This window comes from Spermophilus citellus (assembly GCF_964194105.1).
Source record: "Spermophilus citellus genome assembly, chromosome: 8".
Classification (NCBI taxonomy): domain Eukaryota; kingdom Metazoa; phylum Chordata; class Mammalia; order Rodentia; family Sciuridae; genus Spermophilus; species Spermophilus citellus.
Window position 1 is genome coordinate 148,729,127 of NC_138189.1, and position 24,264 is coordinate 148,753,390.

The following is a 24,264-nucleotide window of genomic DNA, read 5'->3' on the forward strand; positions in this document are numbered from 1 at the left end:
GACAAAGAAGCCAACAGTGGTCTTTCCTCAAAATCATACCAATGACTTAGGAAAGGCAGACATGGTGGCCAAGTTTAAATTTTTTTCTGAAAGGACATTCAAGAGCAGAGGTGCTATCTCTGACATCTTGGCTGCTTGGTTTTTCCATCAGCTGCACTGCAAAAATACAACAGGCCAGAGTGTTATTACTCCCGAAATCACAGAAGTGAAGGGTGATTCTTCCAATAAGTAGGAAGGGATCAAGTTGATAATTCTATCACTTCTTAAAAAGACAACTCACTAATACATAGATGCAAAAGATTAATTCTGTTCATTTTTTAAACACTTACATTTTAGTATTATGATTATATATTATCTCAGTTACACAGCACTAGTTACTTCTTATATTTCCATAGTAAATAAAATCAGCATATTGAAATGATTATCTGCATTCCCATATTGATTACATCATTATTCAGAAAAGGAAAGGGACAAAATCTATTCATGAATGGACAAAGAAATGTAATACAGTTCAGCCTTAAAAAGAAGGAAATCCAACCAGGCATGGTGGCCCACACCTGTAATCCCAGTGGTTGGGAGGCTGAGGCAGGAGGATCACAATTTCAAAAACAGCCTCAGCAACAGAGAAGCGCTAAGCAACTCAGCAAGAACCTGTCTTAAGTAAAATACAAAATAGGGCTGGGGATGTAGCTCAGATCCTGAGTACTGGGGAGAGATCCAATCACTTGGAACAACTTGAATTAACCCAAAGGACATTACACTAAGTGAAAATAGGCTAGGGAAATAAGACAAATACTGCATGATCTCATGGGTCTATATTATAAAGTCCAACTCCAAAGCAGATAGTAAAATGGTGATCACCAATTGGATGGAGGGACGAATGGGGAGATGATGTTGAAAGAATGCAATATTTCAATTAGATAAGAGATAAGCTGAAGAACACAGCTGATAACAATATTATATATCTGAAAACTATGTAGATTTTAATTGTTATCACAAAAAAAGTATGTTAAGTAATGCATCTGTCAAGTCTGATTTAGTCACTTTTTTAAAGTGTGTTAAATGAAACATATTAATATTAATTCAACCTGTTTCTTTTAACTTTTCCATTTTTTAAGTTAAATTTAGTTTATTCAATGTTATATTTGACAGAATACAATTCAATTCATAATACACAAATAGACCAATTTTTCATGTCTCTTGATTTAGCCATTCTAAGATATATATATATATTCATATGCATATAAACATGTTGTACACCATTAAATATATATAATTTTACCTGTCAATTAAAAATAAATTTAACTAAACAAGTACATTGCCTTTATACCATAATTTTTAAGAACCAAATATTTCATTCAACCCTAATATGGAACTTCAAAATCTTTACCTTTAGTTCTTGAAGTTTATCCACATAAACTTGTTTAGGTTGGTCCTCTCCTTCTTCATAAAGCCAATTTTCTGTGTCCTCCAGTATTGAAGACAGTTTACTCATGTCCTAGTTATACATTTAAGAGAGACTGATTACAAATGCTTTCCTGATTAAAAAAAAAAAAAGTCATCAAGGAAAGACAGGATATTTTTCAGTTAAATTTATGATTTTTCTGACTCATTCATTAACATGTTTTTCACCATGCTTTAATTTGGAAAAGAATTATATTCCCGAAGGCTCAGGAAGATTGATAACAAATTTGGTACACTTATCAATATAATCCATACTGACATTTTCAGGTAAGATTTAAATAGCTCTCAAAGATTATGAAATTTAGACTTACTTCTGGAGTGATGAATTTTTCGTAGACAGTGCCCAGTCTGTCTCTAAAATCATATACATATTCTTCGACTGCATTCTTAGCATCGTTTCTTTCTTTCTCTAACTTATCCTGCATTATCATCTTCCCCTATTCAAAAAGTTTCAGATTAACTGTCGTAAGAACATACGTTAGAGAAGTGCAAATCAAAACCATAACGGCACCACTTCATACCTATTAAGAGGAAAATATTTTAAGAAACCGAAAATAAGTATTCATGAACACGTGGAGAAACTGAAACCCTCACACATTAATGGTGGGAATGTAAAATGCTGCAGCCACCATGGAAACTGACAGGTTCCATAAAAAACACAACACAGAATTAGAATTTTATTCCTCCAAAGATACCCAAAGGAAATGAAAGCCGAGACTCAAAACAGTATTTGTTAATTACAAATATTCACAATAGCCAAAAAAAAAAATAAAAACAATTCAAGTGTCCATTTACAGATCCATGGATAAATGAAATGAATGTGCAATCAATGGAATTATTATTCAATCTTAAAAAGGAATGAAATAGGGACTGAGGTTGTAGCTCAGTGGCAAAGCACGTGCCTTGAATGTGTGAGTCACTGGGTTCAATCCTCAGCACCACATAAAAATAAATATATTCTGTGTCCATCTACAACTAAAAAAATATTTAAAAAAAGAATAACATCTGGTACATGCTACAACAACATAGGTGAACACAAAAGGACAAGTACTCTACGAGTTAATTAGACCAGGTAGATTCAGATATAGAGAAAGCAGTACTGGGGAATGGGAGAAGGGAAGAAGGGAGAGTTAATCCTTAATGGTTACATAATTTGTGTTTTGAGGCAATGAAAATTTTTGAAAATTGTGGTGATGTTCATATAACATTGTGAACATAATTAATGACACTGAATTGTACATTTATAAACAGTTAATATCACGCTGGAGTTGTGGCTCAGCAGTAGAGCAATCGCCTCACACATGTGTGGCCCTGGGTTCGATCCTCAGCACCACATAAAAATAAATAAATAAAATGAAGGTATTGTGTCCAACTACAACTAAAATAAATAAATAGAACAGTTAATATGGCAAATTTTATGCTATATTAAAGCATAATTTTTAAAACTTCATATTGTAATATGCAAAAATCACTATATACTTTTTAAAATGTGTGAACTGTGTGCCATGTGAGTATCTTCATTTTGTTGCATATGGATTTCCAGTTTTCCCAGCGTCATTCATTGAAGAGGCTATCTTTTCTCCAATGCTTGTTTTTAGCGCCTTTGTCTAATTTAAGATAAAAGTAATTATGTAGGTTAGTTTCTGTGTCCTCTACTCTGTACCACTCGTCTACCAGTCTACTTTGATGCCAATACCACACTGGTTTTGTTACTATTGCTCTATAGTATATACAGTTTAAGGTCTGGTATAGTGATGCCACCTGCTTCACTCTTCTTGCTAAGGATTGCTTTAGCTATTCCGGGTCTCGTATTTTTAATGAATTTCATGACTGCTTTTTCTATTTCTATGAGAAATGTCATTGGGATTGCATTAATCTGCGTAATGCTTTTGGTAGTATAGTAATTTTGACAATATTAATTCTGCCTATTCAAGAACAATGAAGATCTTCCATCTTCTAAGGTCTTCTTTAATTTCTTTGAAAGAGTTCTGTAGTTTACGTTATAGAGGTCTTTCACCTCTTTCATTAGGTTGATTCACAAGTATTTTATGTTTTTTGAGGATACTGTAAATGGGGTTGTTTTCATTTCCTTTCAAAGGATTTGTCACTGATACAGAAATGCTTTTGATTTATGGGTGTTGACTGATTTTGTATTCCTGCTACTTTGCTGAATTTATTTACTAGTTGTAGAAATTTTCTGGTGGAATTTTTTGGGTCTTCTAAGTATAGAATCATATCGTTGGCATAAGTGGCTGGAGTTGTAGCTCAGTGTAGAGTGCTTGCCTAGCACATGTGAGGCCCTGGGTTCAATCCTCACCACAACATAAAGAAAATAAAAGTATTGTCCCCACCTCCAACTACAAAAACATTTTTTAAAACAATTGCTGAATAAAACAGACTGTGTCATTTATATATACTCAGGTTCACACCCTAGTTTCCCTGTTTATCAGCTTGAGATCAACAAAGTCACCTAACCTCCGATTTCTGATCCTAAAATAAAGTGTGGAATTGTAACTTATTGGGATTTTAGTAAGACTGAGTAATTTATGTAAAATATTTAGTACAATGCCTAGTACTGAATAAATGTGAATCTCAGTAGGGGATACTAAGTGACTGATGCTGAGATTTGGAGAGTTGGAATCCAAAGGTTACTCTCTGACCTTGGGCAGCTTAGTATAGATTGGCCTGAGTTTTCTCATCTAAAAAATGGAAAGCTATGCTTCATATATTTGTTTTGAGGAATAATAAGATATTAAAATTATTTAAAGTTGTTAGCAAAAAGTATTATAATAAAAAACTAATAATCTACAGATAACATAAACAAACTTGTCATTTTAAGAAAAATGTGGTATTTTAAACATAAGTTCTTTATAAACTACAATGCACTGACATAAATAATTTAAAATAAAAATTAAAAACTAAGAAAAATGTCATATATGATACCTGCCAATCAATTAATTCCTTTGGGAAAATTAGCCTCCTGACATAATACAAGACCTCAAAGAATGCTTACTTCACATAAAATATACTTTTGATGTAAGTACACAACAAAAAAGTATTTAAAGTCAAAATTTCTTGTTAAAATAACGTACAGTTGGTGGTAAAATAGAAGGCACTCTTGAGACTGCCCTCTTAATGCCAGCCAAGCTTTAAGAAATTAGGAACCACCACTAAAAAAATGAAATAAATTACTTCTAATATAATTACTGATGAAGAAATAAAACTTGTTACCTCAAGAGACGTATTAAACATGTAAGAAAATGTTAATGAGAACAGATTTTTAAAATCTATTCAACTAAAGTCAGAAAACATGACTAGAACCTTAATCTCAAAGGATATGCATTTTAAAAAATGGAGTTGCTCATAACTTCACCATGTGACATGTGCTGGTGCTTCTACTAACGACAGAACTTAAGGGGGCGAGAATCCCAAGTCTCAGAAAGGTTCTTCTCTTTAGAGGATATAGTATTATCTTTCATATAAATAAGATAAAATTATTGTAAATGATATTAATCTTGTTCAGTATTTTGTCAAAAATTATGCGAGTGAATGATCTGCTTAATAATTCCTCAGGGGGCTGGGGATGTGGCTCAAGCGGTAGCGCGCTCGCCTGGCATGCGTGCGGCCCGGGTTCGATCCTCAGCACCACATACCAACAAAGATGTTGTGTCCGCCGAGAACTAAAAATAAATATTAAAAATGCTCTCTCTCTCTCTTTTAAAAAAAAAAATAATAATTCCTCAGGTATTTCTCACTTATTACCCAGAATTTGGAGATTACTGACTATAAAATATCAGAATATACCACCACGTTTCAAAATTCAATCAGATTTATATACCTCATTTTCAATGTAGCTGTTGAGAAGATCTTGGCCCAGCTGTCTACATAGGGTACTCTGGATAGGTAGATCAACACTCTTGACTTTTCCCTTTTTAATGGTCTGATTTAATCGTTCTTGTTTTTCTGAGGGTGCTGTCTGAAACAAAAATTTAAGAAAAGTGAAAATTTCTAAAACTAGCTTAAAAATAAATTTAAGAGTAATTTTAGAGGTGAAACAAAAATGTAAAAGTCAAAACTACTACTACTATTATACTTTAAAAATAATACAATAATAATAAATCTGTTCTACATAACAAATATTGGGTCATAAATGTAAATCTATAGTACAAAGAGCTGCTACTTCACACACACTATGATGACCATCATTTAAAAAAAGTAAACAATAGGTATCGGTGAGGATGTGGAGAAATTATAATCTTCATGTATTGTTAGTGAGACTGTAAAACATATAATGATTTTTGAGAACTATGAAGCTCCTCAGAACCTTAAACAGAGATACTGTATGACCCAGGAATTCCATTTCTGGGTATTACACCCATACAAAAATGTGTACATGATTTTTCATTAACAGCAGTATTCATGATGGTTAAAAAAAAAATCAAATGTTCATCTCCTGATGAAAGGACAAATAATATGTGGTATATGTTCATCCAATGAAGTATGATTAAGTCCTTTTAAGGAATGAATTATTAACACCCTACTAACTAAGATGAACACTGACAGCAAGCTTAGGGCAGGAAAACATCAGTAACTATATTCAGGTGAAATATCCATGAAAGACTTATCTATAGAAACTAAAACACATTGATGGTTGCCTAGGACTGGCAGAGAAAAGGTTAGGGGAATGAAGAATTAATGTTAACAATAAGTACAGCACTGTTTTGGGGGAAATGAAAATGGCCTGAAACTATGATGCCAGTGGTACACCCTCCATGAATATTCCAAAAATCACTCAACTGCATACTTAAAAAGGGTGAATTGTATAGTCTGCAAACTGTATCTCAAGCTGTTAAAACAAAACAAACAAACAAACAAACAAAAAAAAAAACAGGTTAAAATGGAAAAGGTAGAAAAACACTTTTCAGGTTTTAAATAATTTAGAGTGTCTTGATTTAAAACCTGAGGGGCTTTACACAGCTAACCAATACAAATTATATATTCTGTGCAATTTAGAACAATCTGTTGAAGATGATAGAATAGTTATAGCCACAATGGAACTTTCCTTTTTTAAGGTAATGACTAGATGGTAAAATAATTACTCTCAAAGAGTGGAGTAATGACCAGGCATGGTGGCACACAGCTATAATCTGAGTGGCTTAGGAGGCTGAGACAGAAGGATCTCAAGTTCAAAGCTAGCCTCAACAATTTCAGTTCTTAAGCAACTAAGACAGACCCTGTTCCTAAGTAAAATATTTCATAAAAAGGGTTGAGGATGTGGCTCAGTGATTCAGGGTTCAATCCCTGATACCAAAAAAAAAAAAAAAAAAAAAAAAAGAAGAAGAAGAAGAAAGTGGAGTAATTTATCCTTTCAAAATTTACATTTCAAAATGTTTCTGCAAAAAGAAATATTCTATGCAGCAAACACTTGGAGTGGTTAACTGTGAGTTGGAGAGCACTGCAAACTTAAGTTTCCTTCATCTGACTTGTTTCACCTCAAGCTTTCTGATACTGTATGACTTTAAAAAAAAAAAAATATATATATATATTAGTTATACATGGGACACAATATCTTTATTTTGTTTGAAAAATACGATTATACACATATTATTAGGGTCATATTATAAAGCCTCAAATAATGAAAATTGAAATATATTCATTCTGGCTGTAAGTTTTCCATAATTTCTCATAAATCTAACATTAAAAGTATGAAGTGTATTAACCCATCAAGTCCCAAGTTTTCAATTCTGCATACAATATTCAAGTATTATTTCAAACTTTCCATTAAGTGGTATATTTATTGTTGAATTTAAAATTTTTATATATGTTCCATATCTGAGAAGATGGGACAATATGTAAACCATCATTATAAAAGAAATAATTCAAAATATCAATCTCAAAAGATAAAACTATAGAAACAGAAAATCAAACCTTTGTTTTGGCTCCTGTATGATCAATTTCCTCTTCTGGGGTATGTTCAGCATGAACTTTTTGATGAACCCCTTCTTCTTGGTCAACCTGCATTTTATCCTGGAAAGAAAATATATAACTGATAATATATGTGGAGTCTTATTAATTTTCTTAAAAAATAAACTATTTTAGGTGGCTATACTGCATGCCTGTAATCCCAGCAATTCAGGGGGCTGAGGCAAAAGGATCTCAAGTTCAAAGGTAGCCTCAGACACTGTCTCAAAATAAAAAAAAATAAAAAGGGTTGAGAATCTGGCTCAGTGGCAAAGCACCCCTGGGTTATTCCCAGTAACAAATAAACAAGAAACTACCTTAGAGCTCAAAAGCCTGTTTTGAGATGTGAGAACATGTTTCTCAAATGAGAACAAAAAACAAATCCATTAATAAGTAAAATAAAAAGATGTACTTAATGCCATATGAACAAATCTTGTTTTCATTCACCTGTGACCAAATAAATTGCAAAACACAACAGAAAATTGTTCTTAAACTTATAAAGATACATAAGACCTGGCTTACAAAGAAAGAGAATGTTCAAATTAACAAGAAAAACGTTTATAAGAAAATGGAAAGAAAGTGAAAAGGATATGTAATTTATTTCACAAATTCAATCTATATATTAAAAATGTAACAAAATACTGAAGGAAACTCATTGAAACTACATAAAAGATGTCTCTGAATTACTAATTTTTTGTTTTGGTATTGGGGACTAAACCAGGGGCACCCTGACCACTGAGCTACATCCCCAGCCTCCAGCATTTTTTTTAATGTTCAAACAATCTTGCTAAGTTGCTGAGACTGGTGCCAAATCTGCAATTCTCCTTCCTCAGGTTCTCCCTGAGACTAACAGGTGTGTGCTATCATGTCTAGCTAAAATATGAAATTATTATGTCTGAAAAATAAACTTTCAATCTACACCCCCTGCTCAAAATGGACTCTCCACTTGGTAAATAAGTGTAAATAACAGATTTTCCTGAGGACCCTTCTTTCACCAACATTTTTAAGAAAATTTAGAACATAGGAATCCAAACAATTAAGGTCTTCTATATCTAGAATTGAGCAAATATATAATACCCAGAAAGCTTTTTTGAATAAATGGTCACTTGTGCAAAAAAGAAAAATAGATTAGCAGACGACTCTTTGAGTTAAAAGAGCAATTATTTCTTATGTTCTAAGACCTTCTTTCTAACACTAGACCCTCCCCAGATCCTGTGATGGTTAAGAGGTGAAAAAGTACTGAGTTGGGGCCACATAAGACACAAATATTTTATTAACGCTAACATGTTAGACAAAAATGTTGTCAACTAAGTGGTCACACTGCTTTATTGCTTAAAATTTTTTCTTTGTACATATTGAAAAAAATAATCTCCTCTGTTGAGATTATTTCATCACTATCATCATTTCATCACTATCACATAGGTAATTTACCATGCATCCTCAGTTATGTCTCTTGACTATACAGAAGAAAATAATTAAGCCAAATATGGTAAATGTATTTCTAAAACTTCTTGACATTGAGAATCCAACTTTCTGAATTACTTTATCTACTTGTTAATGTTTTCCTTTGTTGTGTTTTTTTGTTGTTTGTTTTTTTTACAGCATCATCCTCTTTTCTGCCAAGGGCATCAGTAACACATTATTTGTTTAAAAATGGGTCTTTAGTATTTTCTTATAAGCCACTGACACATACAATGCTATTTTAGCTTACCAGAAAGTCATTATAATGGCTAAGACTTGAATGGTCCTTAGTGGTTATGATGACAGAAAGGCCAGAGGGCTGCAATCTCTTAGTCATGCTAGCAGGAATAAAAACTAAGTTCACATATATATGCAAAGGTTCTTAGATCTATATCATGACTACTGCCAAGTCCAAAAGTGAATGTATGATGTTATCCTTCATAATGATAATTTAGTTCATGTGCATATGTGTGTATATATGTATATGAAAAAATTACATAGATGTAAAAATTATCTTATAATTAATATAGAATGGTGGTCATTTGTGATGACTTTTAAAAGAATATTCATAGGAATATTATTAATAGTGGGAGAATTAATGGAATCTCTAGATTCTGGCTTTTGTGATTTTTAAACACCTGGGAATTGAGATCATCTTTGAGCTCCTTGCTATATATCCAATCATGCATTTCAGGCACTCTTTTGTTATTTGCCGAATAAGTAAAAAAGCACAGCACTTAAGAATAAAATCCAGAATCACTATCATGAACTATAAGATTTTCCCCTTGATCTACCTTATCAATTTCACTTTTTCTTGCCACTGTCCCCTTCTCTGTTCTTATATCCTATGCATCAGTCACCTTTCTATCTGTTAAAACACAAGGGTTTCCCATTTTGTGGCCTGTGTACTTGCTATTTCCTCTGCTATAAAAATACCCACTCCTTTTCTGTACAAACTGCTTTTCCATCTTCAAGGCTAGTATACCTATTCCTTCCTAGTAAACTTTCATCACTATCACAGGTAATTTTACCATGCATCCTCATTAATTTCCTTTATATTTACATGCCAGCTCATTGCTTCTTGCCTGTCTTTTACGACTAATATGTAAGTTTATAGATTGGTGAGAACCTCTTTTCTAGGTTGTTTTATCAATGGGTCTGAAGCACCTAAAGAGTCTTTACTATATACAAATATTTTAATTAAAAAAGTAAATAAACAGGGTTGGGGTTGTGGCTCAGTAGTATAACGCTTGCCTTGCATATGTGAGGCATTAGGTTCGATCCTCAGTACCACATAAAAACAAATAAAACAAAAATAAAGGTATTGTGTCCATCTACAACGAAATTAAAAAATAAATAGAAAACCCAAATGGACACGAATTGGGAAATACTTAAATTGTTGTACATTAGCATGATGAGTAACATACAGTTGCTCTGATTCCTGGTTCTGTTACATGGTCTAAGGTAACTTCTTAGTATGACTAGATAATGAATGTAAGGAGAGGTATCAATTTTTCTCAGATATATATAGTGTATCAATTTTTAGGAAAATCAGAGCTATCTTAGTTTAAAATGGAAAAAAAAATATTCTGCTTTGAATTGGTACATTTTTTGGGGGGGTGGCTTTATAATGGATATTTAAGCTTTTTTTAAAAAAAATTTCTAAATACAAAATTAAAGAGAAATCCCAGAGAATCTTAATGCTTCTAAGAAATAAAGCACATAGGCTGTATTCTACAAAATATACTAAAATCATACCTTTATTATCATGAAGCATGAGAAAATAAACTGACGATTTATTCAACACCTATTTTATCAGCTATGGTAGAGATTTAAAAAGAGATTATATAGATAACATGTGTTCATCAATAATGCTTAATATATGATCCATAATGTTAGTTACCATTCTTTCCCCCTTGAATGTATAAATCATAAAAAGAATATTTAGGAACATCTACTTAGAAATCCCTTATGAAAAATTAATTATCTTCACTAACAGACTAGGACACTTCCTCCTGCTCAATTTAAACAAGGAATATGTAATGATAGATAGTACATGGGCAACATGATGAGGGGGGATGCCACAGTCTTTATAGGAATTACTTGGTAGAAGGCAAGAAAATCTAGGGTATATCTTCAAATATGACTGGGAAAAAAAATCTAACAAATACCACTAAAAACAATTTGTGTAAGGAAATATAATCAAGTTCCCCTAAGATTCCTTCATTTATAAGTACACTAAGAATTAATTCAGTGTAACGTAACTTTTAATCTTTACTTGAATGTTATTGAATATACAGCATATTCCTTTGCAGATATCCTCTAACTAAATCCTGAAGAAGTCTATTTGTATGTGTAAGGGACTGGCGGATATCCTCTAACTAAATCCTGAAGAAGTCTATTTGTATGCATCTGTGTACAGTGCAAAACTGATTTTGAATTGGTTTTATCTGTACATACCTAGCCACAGCAAATTATACTTTTAATGGAAATGAAGAACTTAGAAAAAATAATTTCAAACTCACATGCTCTACCTTAATGTTATGAAAGATGCACAAATCTCCTGAAAAGTGTATTTACAATGTCAAAAGTATGTATCATTTAAATAGAAATCTTAAGTTTTTCACTGACCATAGCAGAAATTCAAAATATCAGAAATTAATGTATTCAACCATCAGAATAGCAGTTATAATTAAGATATTGTATGTATTATCAGGGAAATCTTGAGACAGAATTTCTACATACCACATCATCTTTATTTTCATTTTTAAATGTAGCTTCTGTTTCCATAGGAGAATCACTGTGATCCCCTTCCAAATTCTGCTTCTCAATTACCGATGCACTAGCCACACTGAAGATTCCATGGATGTTAACCCGAACTTTAACTTTCACTTTGGAACTATCACCATCAGACTGTGGAAAAACATTCTGAATAGTGAAGCTCCCTTAAGGAAAAAAGAACTTTGATCAGTACATGAGTTTCAGATAGGACCTCAGCGTATGCTAGACAAGCAGTAGACCTGAGCTACTCCTCAAGCAACCTTTCATTCAATTCTTTATTCACTAATTTTACTACTATCTTTAAGATCTTGTCAAACAATTATATACTAATTACTAAGGGGCAGGTGCTTTCCCCATTAGTATTTTCTTTATATCATAACAAACCTGATATTAAGACTGAAAAAAGATTTACTTGCTCAAGATAATCAATGGTAGAAAAAGGGTTGCTATTTTAACCTGGGAAAACTTAATTCAAAGGAAATATTTAACTTCTCAATACATTTTAACACTTGTACTCTGAAGCCATTAAACTAAATCCAATTTCTGAGTCTGAAAACAAATTATTACCCTTTTATTTGGTGGGGGGAGGGGGAGGTAACTGGGGATTGAACTCATGGGGACTTGACCACTGAGCCACATCCCCAGCCCTATTTCCCTATTTTGTATTTTGACAGGGTCTCACTAAATTACTTAGGTTCTTGCTTTTTGCTGAGACTGGCTTTGAACTTGTGATCCTTCTGCCTCACCTCTCAAGCTGCCAGGACTATAAGCGTGCACTAGCAAGCCTAGCATACATTACCTCTTAACTATTGAGTTTTGTAAATCATAATCAACCTGGTTAATTCATAAAGCAATTCCACTTTTTTTGTATTTTTCCTGTAACAAAATTAATGATATACACAGTACAAGAGAGAATATCAGGCAAAAAAATTGGATGGCAAAAAAATCTAGATAACCTTTTGATGAGTTGCGTTGTATCCTAACATTCATAAGTTGAAGTTCTAACCATCTTAGTACCTCAGAACACAACTGTGTATTTGGAGATAGGGATTTTAAAGAGGTCATTAAAATGGATGTCATTAATCCAGTATGAGCAGTGCCCTTATGAAAAGGAGAAATTTGGAAACACACACATACACACATGCGAGAAGACGTGATATCAATATGAAGAAGGTCATCTACCAATAAAGGAGAGGGGCCTGGAACAGATCCTTTCTTTACAGCCCTCAGAAGGGACCACAACTGCAGATACCTTGTTTTCAGACTTTCATTTCCACAACTGGGATAATGAATTTGTATTGTTCAAGCCATCTATTTTGCAGAACTTATTATAGCAGTGTAACAAACTAATATAACACTCAATAGTTTGTACACTTTAAAAGACATATATGAAATAAGCTATAGTTTCTCTTTTAGTTATCAATATAGAAAAACTTAAAAACTTAATGATTCCTTCTCTTTGAAATGCTATTAAATTGCATTTTTATATTATATGAAGAGATTACTCAATGAAAATAGATCGTCTTCCCACTTTCATGTTAATCTAATAATATTCATTGTAGTTGTTGCCAGTAAAGTTTAAAATCAGATTACAAATTCAGTCTAGCAGCACCAACTTCAATTTCATTGAAAAGTTTTTCAATGAAAAGTAACCTTCACACAATGTTTGCAGGCCAATAAGTCAAAATGAATTAAGAATACTCAAACCTGCTGTCATCTTAGAAATAAACCAAGCACTAAAGTGCCTATTTAGAAAAAAGTACAAATATCTTTAAAAATCCAGAGCTGGTTTAGCTGAAACATCCATTTGTTTCTTTGATTCCACATTATTTATAAAAGGCCAAAAATTCATGGAAAAAATATTTTGAGTTCTCTTACCAATTCTTGGATCAGGATAAGGCACTTCATGCAAATTAGTATAAAATGCTTCTAGATCAAATGGTTCCTTCTTGTGAAAAGTAATGACTTTTGAGAATGGGGCAGGATGGTTCTTACAAAATACTTCACATTCCCTAAAATACAGTGGGAAAGACATTTAGAAAACAAAAAGTGTGCCTATTAACTTAATTACAGATCCATTTCATTCTTAATTCACATGCAGCAACTCCAAGGATCTCTATGAAAAAGGTTAAAAAACTACTTTGCTTATTACAAACATGAATTTTGACAAGTTTTCAGAATGTCTGCCATAAAAGGACAATTATATACTACTAAAAGGAAAAATTACCTGAATAACTATTTTCCTGAGAATATGCATATTTTAGGTTAAAGATGTAGGGATTATAGGTTTTCTTCTTCTGGTTGATATTTGAGGATCAAGCCCTGCCCACTGACTTCCAAAATACTTACCATATGAAACCCTTCTTATTCCTGTTCCCTTAAGGAAACAAACAAAAACAACAACAAAAAAGAAACCAAAAAAAAAAAAACCAAAAAACAAAAACAAAAAAACCAACCCTTTTATTTGGAAATAAACTCAAAGAAGGATGCAAAAACAGAAGAATGGTCAATGAATACTGCATATCCTTTACCTAGATTTAGGTACTGTTAACATTTTACCCCTTTGTCTTATTATGAGTGAGTGTACACACTCTCTCCTTGGGCATTTTTTCCTCAACAAGAGTGATATCTAGTATGAATGTATACTTAGTAGGTATATTTCTCTGTTGATTCTATCATCCAAATCCCAGTTTTCTCAATTGGTGTTAATATTGTCCTTTTAAGTATTTTCTACCTCCCTCTCCAAATACATGAAGGTTTTTTGTTTGTTTGGTACTAGGGACTGAACCCAGGAGCACATTACCACTGAGCTAAATCCCCAGCCCTTTTTTTTATTTTGAGACAGGATCTCACTAAGTTGCTTAGGGCCTTGTAAGCTGCTGAGGCTATCCCTGAACTTGCCACCTTCCTGCCTCAGCCTCCAGAGAAACTGGGATTACAGGCATGCACCACCACACCTGACCAGGAAGTTATTTTTTTTGACCCCAAAATTTTAAAATCCACATAACAATTCCCATTCCTTAAATGAGGTTTAAGACTATATAGTAGCCCAGAAACTCACTTTTTAAAACTATGATGATCCTAATACCTTACTTATACAAACTTTGAAAAACTCCAATTTATATAACTTTCCATCCTTGTTTTCAAGTACCTACCAATATCTTTTTTCTTACTGTACTTATATGATACATTTACTTTCTAATTTAGCTCCCCTATGCTTTTCTTATAATTTTCTTCCTAGATAACTTATAACTTTAAATGATATTAAATTTTACAGAATACTTCTTGCTTTGAAACTGATGTCAAAACAAAGTCATTCAAATACCTTGCAAGTTACAATCCTCCAGTATGTATATTCTGGCTCAATAATTCTCCTCCTACTGCTATTTTTCAGATATTCCAAACTGGACAAGGACATGTGTGCAAAGCTAATAAAAGTGCTTGAAATATAGCAGAAATGTGACTTAATGTAGTGTTTTGGTTCAGTTTATTAAGGCATACACAACTATTGAAGAGTTATTTTCTGTTCAGATGGAAAGGTACCTTTTTCTTTTCTTTCTTTCTTTTTTTTTTTTTTTTTTTTTTAAGAAACAAGCTGCACTACAGATGTTCAGGTGATCTGATATGTACTAAATAGAAGCATGCTTTTATTTGTGGATATTCGAAGAAAAGACCTGGGACAGCTCTTTTCTTATTATTAAAGATGATTACACCTATAAAATGGGGTAAGGGACTTAGGTTACAGGAAATTCAAGTTTTTTAAATTTTTAGATTCTGACTTTCATTTGTAAGTCAGCATTATATTTAAATTGATATGCACATAGGCCCACATGGCTTACAAGTTACATCATTCTTACATTCACTTTTTTTTTTTTTTTTTACCACTTTGAAAAGTTTTAACACAATTTTAAGAAGTGGACTTAATCCTCTAATTTAGAAAAAGTAGGTTATAAAGATTTGGGATAAGCTCTTAAAAAAAAAAAAAAAAACTTACCCAGTTCCATCTTCAAAAGAGGTCTTCCATCTTAATGTAATTGAATAGGGAACCAGGTCTGTTATAGAAAATTCACGCACTTTGAATGCTGGTGACAGAATTGCACACTGAAATAACAAGTATATACCATACTTATATCAGTAAATACATAGCAAGAGTTATCCCTGATTGAACTGCCTAATAAAGTCCTTATAGTAAAACTGTTATTTTAAAAACAATTGCTCCTTTGGTAATGACTAGTGAAAATTTTAAAGGGCCAGAGTACTTCTTATGTAACTTTAAATAAATGAAATAAGAACATTAAAAAATCTCCACAAGGAATGTTAAATGGGCATAGTTCCAAGAATCTATAAAATCAGCATTCTTTCAGTGTAATTACAGGCATATTAATCTTATTAGAGTTCAACAATATGAATGAGAACGACAGAAACTTATTAGGAATAATTCTAATGACTTTAGGCTGTTATGTAGTTGGAATACATTATATTAAAAAGGCCCCCTTTTCAGACATAAGACCCATGTTTGCAAAATTCACATTCTGGAATAAAATAACCAACCTGCAATGCACATCCTCTTGCAACAGCTTCATCAGCATTTAGGGTGGTGCTGATGTCCTTAAGGAAGAACTTTGTGATCTGTTCCTTCACTGCAGGAATCCGTGTTGCTCCTCCTACAATTTCTATACTACTTATGTCTTCCCGTTGTAAGTCTGGAAATAAGATGTTTTTCAATGAGAAAAGTAAGATAGGCTTCAAAATTTGCTAATAGATGGCACTGGAAAGTAGATTTTAAAAGGTAAATATTTTACTATGCTCAAAAGAAGATAAAATAGCAGATGTAAACAACTGAAGGCAGAAAGATGTAAACAACTGAAGGCAGAATTAATGTATGTTATTCATATATACCGGACTTGGTCCAGATGATGGAGTCATCATAGGACAGAAAAGCTCCTCATATATTTTAAATGTAGTCAGCCTCCTTCAATTTTCTCACTTTCACTTTACAAACTTCTGTAGGAGGTTTCATTCTGGTTTGTTTTGTTTTGGATACTGGGAATTGAACTCGGGAGGCATTGGCTTTATTATGTAAACAATCAAAGGATCAAGTTTTCATAAACTCAGAATTCTAGTGTCCTATCTTATGACTAAAGAATGAATAATTTAATCTAAAATGAGAAATACAAGTCTTCTAAAGAAAGTGAAGTTTTTATTTGCTTTTACCACATGCTACAGTTTTGACAGTAAAACAATTTCCACTTACTAGCTTGCTCCATTACTGCTTTTAAAGGTGGTTCAACCCTGGCAAAGAGGGAAGCACACAATTGTTCAAATTGAGCCCTGTGAGAAAATACAACAAAACTCATATTATATTTGGATAAAAAGTTAAGCATACCTTCTAAAATAACAATTAAAAAATCAAATGTGACTGGACAAGGTGGCACTCGCCTATAATCCCAACAGCTTGGGATGCTAAGGCAGGAGGATCACCAGTTCAAAGCCAGCCTTAGCAAAAGAGAGGCGCTACCAAACTTGATAAGACCCTCTCTCTAAATTAAATACAAAATAGGGCTGGGGAAGTGATTCAGTGATCCAGTGCCCCTGAGTTCAATTCTGGCACAACCCCCTGTCTCCCCAAATCTGATGTGATCTGAACATAATAAGGAAACAATTTTCAAATCAAAAAAAACATGGTACCTGTTCATTTTACTAGAAACATCAAGGTCATTCATGAAACACTCAATGTTTAGTGGAAGATCGGATGCATTTGCACTCATTAGCTTCTTGAGTTTTTCGCATTCCTGATACAAACGTAACAAGGCCCGAGAGTTTTCTTTTACATTTATCTTATATTTGGTCTTGAACTCATCACAGAAGTAGTCTACTAAGGCCTCATCAAAGTTCCTGCCACCCAAATATGGGTCAAAGGTAGTAGCCAAGACCTGTTTAATTAAAAAAGCAAAACTAAATTTTGAGAAACAGATTCTTTAAAGAAAAAAATGAGAAAAGAAAAATCTCTAAAATTATAACAAAACAAAGTTAAAGAACTTATCAAAAAAGTTAGATCCATACCATAATAATTCTGAAATGACTGATTACATCTAAAATTTCATTACCTCACATCCTCTTTGAATTTACAATAATACTGAACCAAAAAATCAACTTTGAGAGGAAAAGTTCTAAGCATAAATATACAAGAACAAAACAGCTAAAAAAATGAGAATCCAAAGATACTCAAATATAATTGGTCAGTTAACAGGTCAGGATTTAGGCATTTAAAAAAAATTAAATTAAAAAACATAGTTTTCCAACATAAGAATATAAGAACCTAAGAATACTTCAGAGAGCAAATAAGCAGAAACAAAATTTTGAAAAGTTTTATGAGCAACAGGCTCCCAGATAGTAGTTTTGTGGAAGGGATGAGCCAGAGAACTTCAACCCCACAGAACCCTCCCCCCACCCGCCCCAGGGTAAAATAAGTACACACTTAGAGATAATACTAAAAGTGAAACCCACTGTTGGGGATTCAGCTCTTTCTTCACAAGAGCGGGTGAAGGCGGAATGGGAACATCACAAAAGGATGTGAGCATCATCTGAGAGTGATGTCTAATCAACAAACTAGCATGGAAAATTCATGTGCAGACTGCTTATGAAGTCCAGTGTTACGTAAAATTATCTTGGTATGTAACCAGAACAAGCATGCATTCTTCTGGAAAGAAGGGCTGTGGTCTTCAAAAAGCTCTCTGATCTTCAAATTATAGTTCACTAAACTCTAAGGTAGCTAAGAGAAAAGCTTAGGAAAGAAAGAAAATGCTTTTTAAATTAAGTTAAAATTTAAGGTTAAAGGTCAAGAATTAAACCAATTCACATAAAAAACAACTCCATATTTAGCATGAGTCGTTTATTTCCCTTTAATTTGTGGATTATAAGGGATGTTGTTATAGTACTATATACTGCAGGATAAAAGGCTCTTTCAGAGTTGGATAAACAAAAGCACTTTATCTTCCAAGTACTCTACTCACATGCATAACGGAGAGAACTTGCCTAAATCTGGACAAATAGTCAACATGAAAACAAATATAAAACCAAATATAGATTATAAAAACATGAGGTTAATAATGCTATATTATAGAATATTACTATAAGGACTCCCAGATAGAAAGTTTTTAAAAACAATGTGAATTATTTTAGAAAGTAGTTCCTGTAAGTTTATTTACGGACACTTTATGTTCCCAGATAGCAGATTTAACACCTTAACAAGAAAGTAATAATGGTAAAAATAGCTAACACATATAGCTTCTGCTATATGCCAGGCTTCCAAGCATTTGCTATGTGTTAACTCGCTCTATTCTCAAAAATTCTAGGAGGCAGTTACTGATATTATCCTTAGACAAAGAAACTAAAGTTTAGAAAGGTTAAGGTCACAGTTTTTAAAGGGCAAAGCCAAGATTTAAGCCCAGTCATTAAAGTTCTCTATATAGTCTGTGCTCTTAATAATAAGTTAATACAGCAAATCATTTATTTACTTACTTTAAGTTTTCCTTTGTTAAAAGCACAAACCGAGACCTGATAGGCAGAATGTCCCATATCAATAAATACTACATTTCTTGGTTTCTCATCTAACGGGGGAAGATCCTGTTTATAAATTCCATATGCTAGTGCAACTGTGTAAGAACAAAGAATTGGGTTAATTCTAGTATAGCAATTACTTGGAAAACACGAGATAAGTCACTTACTGTACTTTAATACACAGTACAGTAATATATACTATTAGTTTCAAAGTTAAATTTTTCCCTACTATCTACAACTGTATAATAATCATATCTAATCTAAAGCAATTAAAATAAATTTAACCTCTGCCAAAATGTAATATTCCAAAGCAACTGGCTTATAAGAATCAGCATATTACAAAAAAGAAAAAGAAAAATGTTGTTACTCATTGGGAAAAAACTGTTTAACAGTACTTTTCTTACAGTGACTTTCAAATTACAGAGTGTGTGCTTACCTGCAGTAGTTTCATTCATCAACCTTAAACAATTTAAGCCTGCAACCTGAGCTGCAGCCATCACAGATCTTCTCTCAGCATCAGTGAAAAAGCTAGGAATCTGATATTTAAAAACAATAATCAAGTATATCAGTTTGATGTAATAGATTTTATTATTTGAAAATGTAAACATTAAACTTGCGTGTAATTTAAGACAAAGTGTATTAATTAAATAAATAAGAATACTAGTGCTAGTTTTTTTAAGTTTGACCATTTCTGTACCATAAAGATTTGACTTAACATATGAATACTAATTTAAAAGTAATTAGTAACATGGCAGGACTGCCAAAATTCTATTAGTTTAAACACTGCCATGTTAGTCTAGCTGCTATGATTTGGGTGTTGCTTGTCCCCAAAAGGTCCATGTGTTGGAAACTCAGTTCTCACTGTGGACCTTTAAAGAGGTGGGGCCTACTGGGATCCTTAGGTCAATGAGGGGACATGCTCTAGGAAGGAACTGTGGGACCCAATCTCTTTGGCTTCCAGTTTAGCAATGTGAGCCTGCCTTCCACAAACACTCCTGCCAAGACACTGTTAGGCACTCTAATTAGAGGCCAAACTAATGTGGCCACCTCATTATGGACTTTTGGTCTAAGATATCTGTTTTCTTTATCAAGTTAGTCTGGCTGAGGTATCCTGATAAAGTAACGAAAAACATACCAATACACTCAACTATTAAAACAATGTTTGTTCATCTTTAATAAATGAAAAATTGAAAACTCAAAAGATTGCTAAAATTAAGTTCAACATATGCCTCTATACCAGAATCTTATGTAGAAACAGATTTGCACAGTCATGGTGTATCATTACTGCATTTAAAAGGGGTGTGTGTGTGTGTGTGTGCAGGCGGGACATACATATAGCACAATTTCATTTGTGTGTGTGTTTGTGTGCGCGTGCATAACTTAAAGAATAAAAATCCTAATTAAAACAAATTTTAAAAAGAATAAAATTTCCATAGTTTAAAATGATCTTACTTCCAAGGAGAGGAATTACATATTATGACAAAGTTATGGTGAACATATGTATTTCTTCTACAATCACCAAGAAACAAATATATTTCTACTAAAAATTAAATTCAGGCTTAAAGCTTATAAAGATTTATATATTTTTACTTCTGTCAAAACTAAGAAGGACTTTTAGCTCACAAATTTCTAAAAGGCTATTTAAGTATATTCATGTACAAAATAATTGGGGCCCCTCAAATTTTATCATTTTTTGAATTTACAAATTTCATTTAACTGATTTTAGTTGACTATTTGCTGCAACGTCCCATACACAGGACACTTATAAAAACATAATAGGTTAACAAAAGGAAAGACTCTGAATTTTGTTTGAAAAGCTGACTTACCCTGATTTGCTATTGACAAAAATACAAATCATAGTGTATGATTCATTTAATATTCATTTACTTGCCCATGTAGAGCTCACATTGTGTTTACTATACTAACCACAAAGTTAAGCATAAGTTTGTATTACTTTGTTCTGACATGAAAGTAAAAGTACAGTGAAATTAAGAAGGAATTTGAACTTAAGATGGATTTTTAAAAAAATGTGCACCATTCTGATATATACATTCAAGAGACAATAAATATTAACTAAAGAGTTGTAAGTATGGGCTTAGGAATTAACTATCCCTACATCTCAATTTTTATTAAAAACAAAAAACCAAAAAAAAAAAAAAAAAAACCAGACAACTTTTTTCTTTGGGACTGAATCCAGGGGTACTAACTGTATCACTGAGCTACACCCCCAGCCCTTTTTCATTTATTTTGAGACACAGTCTGATGAAGTTGCCAAGGCTGGCCTCAAACTTACAATCCTTCTGCCACTGGGATGACAGGCATGCACCACCTTGCCTTAGTTGCCTTGCATTTTTTTTAATGTTTATTTTTAGGCATAAAATTGGGATGAATAATATCTACTTCAAAGTGTGTTTCTGACAAAAAGGTTAATGTATATAAAATGTTTAAAATAGCAAAAATCAAACAATAATAATCTCTTTTATTTACCAGTTTTAAATGGCTAGAAAATGAATATTAAACTCTTTTTCTCTCATAAAAATTTCCAAATGCTGTTGAAAAAGATTTATATAGCCAAGTTTTAATAATATTCACATTTGGGTGAAAAAAATGTAAACTGAAAACCAACTACATTCAATGGGGTCTCAAGAGCAAAGCTAAGGTAAACAATTATATTTATTGTTTAGAATACAAAAGAGACCAATAGGTTAGAAGGGGGCGGGGTTCTGGCAAAGATGAGGGTAAGGGGAGGTTTGTGAGGAGGAAAACTGACCAAATGATATGCATGTACCAATAAGCCATAACAAAACCAACCATCCTGTACAAAATGTACGAATTTTAAAAAAGCACGAGATTAAAAAAAAAATCCTTCAAGAAAGATCTTTCCAGCTGGGCACAATGGTACATGCCTGTAATCTCAGCAACCTGGAAGACCGAAGAAGGAGGATCACAAGTTCAAGGCCAGCCTTAGCAACTCAGCAAGATCCTGTCTTACAACTGAAGAAAAGGTGGGGATGCGGCTCAATGGTTACATGCCCTTGAGTTCAATCCCCAATACCAAAACAACAATAAAAACAAAAACCAAAACAACCTTACATTCACATAATATACACAATTTCAGATTCCCAACTGGGATTTGCAACCTATGCCATAAAACATTAAGGTCCTCAGACATGGGAAGTTAGGTGTTATTTGGGAAAAGTCTTTAAGTGGTACCAATAATGCATACCTTAGTATTTGGGGCACAAGATTGAACCCAGGGGTGCATCAACATCCCCAGTCCCTTTTAAAAATTTTTTGTATATTTTGAGACTGGGTCTCATTATGTTGCTGACGCTGGCCTCAAACTTGAAATGCTTCTGCCTTGGCCTCCTGAGTTGCTGGAATTCACATACATTAATTTTAAGTTTCCCTGATTATTACAAGTGACATATTATGTTAAGTTCAATCTAGAACATTAGCAAATTTTTTTTTTTTTAATGGAAAAGTCAAAATGAACTTAAGGTTATTTTCTGGATAAGGGATGAAAAGTATAAAGGGGAAAAACATTTCTATCATTAATGGATTAACATTTCTTGAGAAAATAAGATTTACTGAAGTAAAACTTACTGAAATCACACAGTCAGCCACTGGTTTCTTCAGGGCATTTTCTGAAGTCTCTTTAAGCTTGGCCAACAGCATTCCAGTAACTTGCTCAATTGCAAAAGGTCTGTCTTCTTCTAGATACCGCACCTTAAACCAAAAGTTAAGTTATTTGAGTCATTTATTTATCCAACAAATACCTTGTGAACGAACATCTATTCTATATGTGACATACAACAGTAAAAAAGATAAGAAGTCCTGGGCTTAAGAAAGTTTTATTCCAAAAAGACTGTCACTCTGAAATCATGACTTCATTAAAAACAATACCATCTCATTTCTGAGGTCCTACTATTTCAACACATACAATTACATCCTAGTAGATTATTTTCAAGTGGCCCTATTGTCTTACATCCTCCACCTCGCCCCAAGCAATTTTTATTTTTACTATATCATATTTTCCAACCATGATAAATTAAAGAACAAGAAAAAAATTTTTCCTTTGAAAATAAGAACGCTTCGTGGATTTAAAATGAAAGCTTTAGTCAGAAAATGAAATCATCAGGAAAAAAAAACAAACTCCATATTTAAAAAAAAAAAGGAAAAGGGGAGGGAGGGGAGAGGAAGGGGCATGTAGGTAGGAAAGATGGTGGAATGCGATGGACATCATTACCCTAGGAACATGTATGAAGACACGAATGGTGTGACGCTACTTTGTGTACAATGAGAAATGAAAAATTGTGCTCCATTTGTGTACTATGAACTGATGAACTGAGATGCATTCTGTTGTCATGTATAACAAATTAGAATAAATTTTTTTTAAAAAGGAAGTTTCTGGGACAACTATGAATTAAAGATTGAAATTTTAAAAATTACTTGTTTAGACCAAAAAAGTGCTTATTTTATACATTATTTAAGGCTAGGCTGGCATTTAGGCACACCAAATCAAACTTTACAAAAGCTTCTTGACCAAGGAATCCTGAGGGACCTGTACTTGTCAAGTATCAAACCTTTGTGACAATCACAAAATTTAAAAGCAACAGAAAGCTAAGTTTAGAAGCCACAAAACATAACTATTTAATTCACTGAGGCTCTTATCTTTTACTTCTGGATCCCCAGAGTAAATAATTTTATTCCATAATTTATGCTGACATTTGGAAGACTTCTGGAAAAAACTCTAAAGCAGCACAATGTATTTGGGTACAGCTCAGATGTGTATATAAATATAATGATGTAAGATTTGCTTTGAGAGGCTGGGGTTATGGCTCAGTGGTAGAGCGCTTGCCTCGCACATGCAAAGCCCTGGGTTCAATCCCCAGCACCACATAAGAGGGCTGGGGATGTGGCTCAAGCGGTAACGCACTTGCCTGGCATGCGTGGGGGGCTGAGTTCGATCCTCAGCACCACATTAAAAAACAAATAAATAAATAAAGATGTTGTGTCCACCGAAAACTGAAAAAT

At 33.0% G+C, this 24,264-nt stretch overlaps 1 protein-coding gene across 1 annotated transcript in view; it reads right to left on the bottom strand.

The window, feature by feature from the left end:
• Nucleotides 1-24,264, bottom strand: part of HSPA4L (heat shock protein family A (Hsp70) member 4 like) — a 50,874-nt gene that overhangs the window by 14,237 nt on the left and 12,373 nt on the right. Inside the window, exons 4-16 of the mRNA XM_081303210.1 lie at nt 22,834-22,956; nt 19,664-19,763; nt 19,189-19,322; nt 17,356-17,600; nt 16,922-16,998; nt 16,219-16,370; nt 15,662-15,768; nt 13,546-13,679; nt 11,632-11,831; nt 7,393-7,491; nt 5,303-5,440; nt 1,776-1,901; nt 1,391-1,498 (exon numbers count right to left, since the gene is read on the bottom strand). Coding sequence (XP_081159336.1) covers nt 1,391-1,498; nt 1,776-1,901; nt 5,303-5,440; nt 7,393-7,491; nt 11,632-11,831; nt 13,546-13,679; nt 15,662-15,768; nt 16,219-16,370; nt 16,922-16,998; nt 17,356-17,600; nt 19,189-19,322; nt 19,664-19,763; nt 22,834-22,956 — 1,743 coding nt within the window. The remainder of the gene's footprint in view (nt 1-1,390; nt 1,499-1,775; nt 1,902-5,302; nt 5,441-7,392; nt 7,492-11,631; nt 11,832-13,545; nt 13,680-15,661; nt 15,769-16,218; nt 16,371-16,921; nt 16,999-17,355; nt 17,601-19,188; nt 19,323-19,663; nt 19,764-22,833; nt 22,957-24,264) is intronic.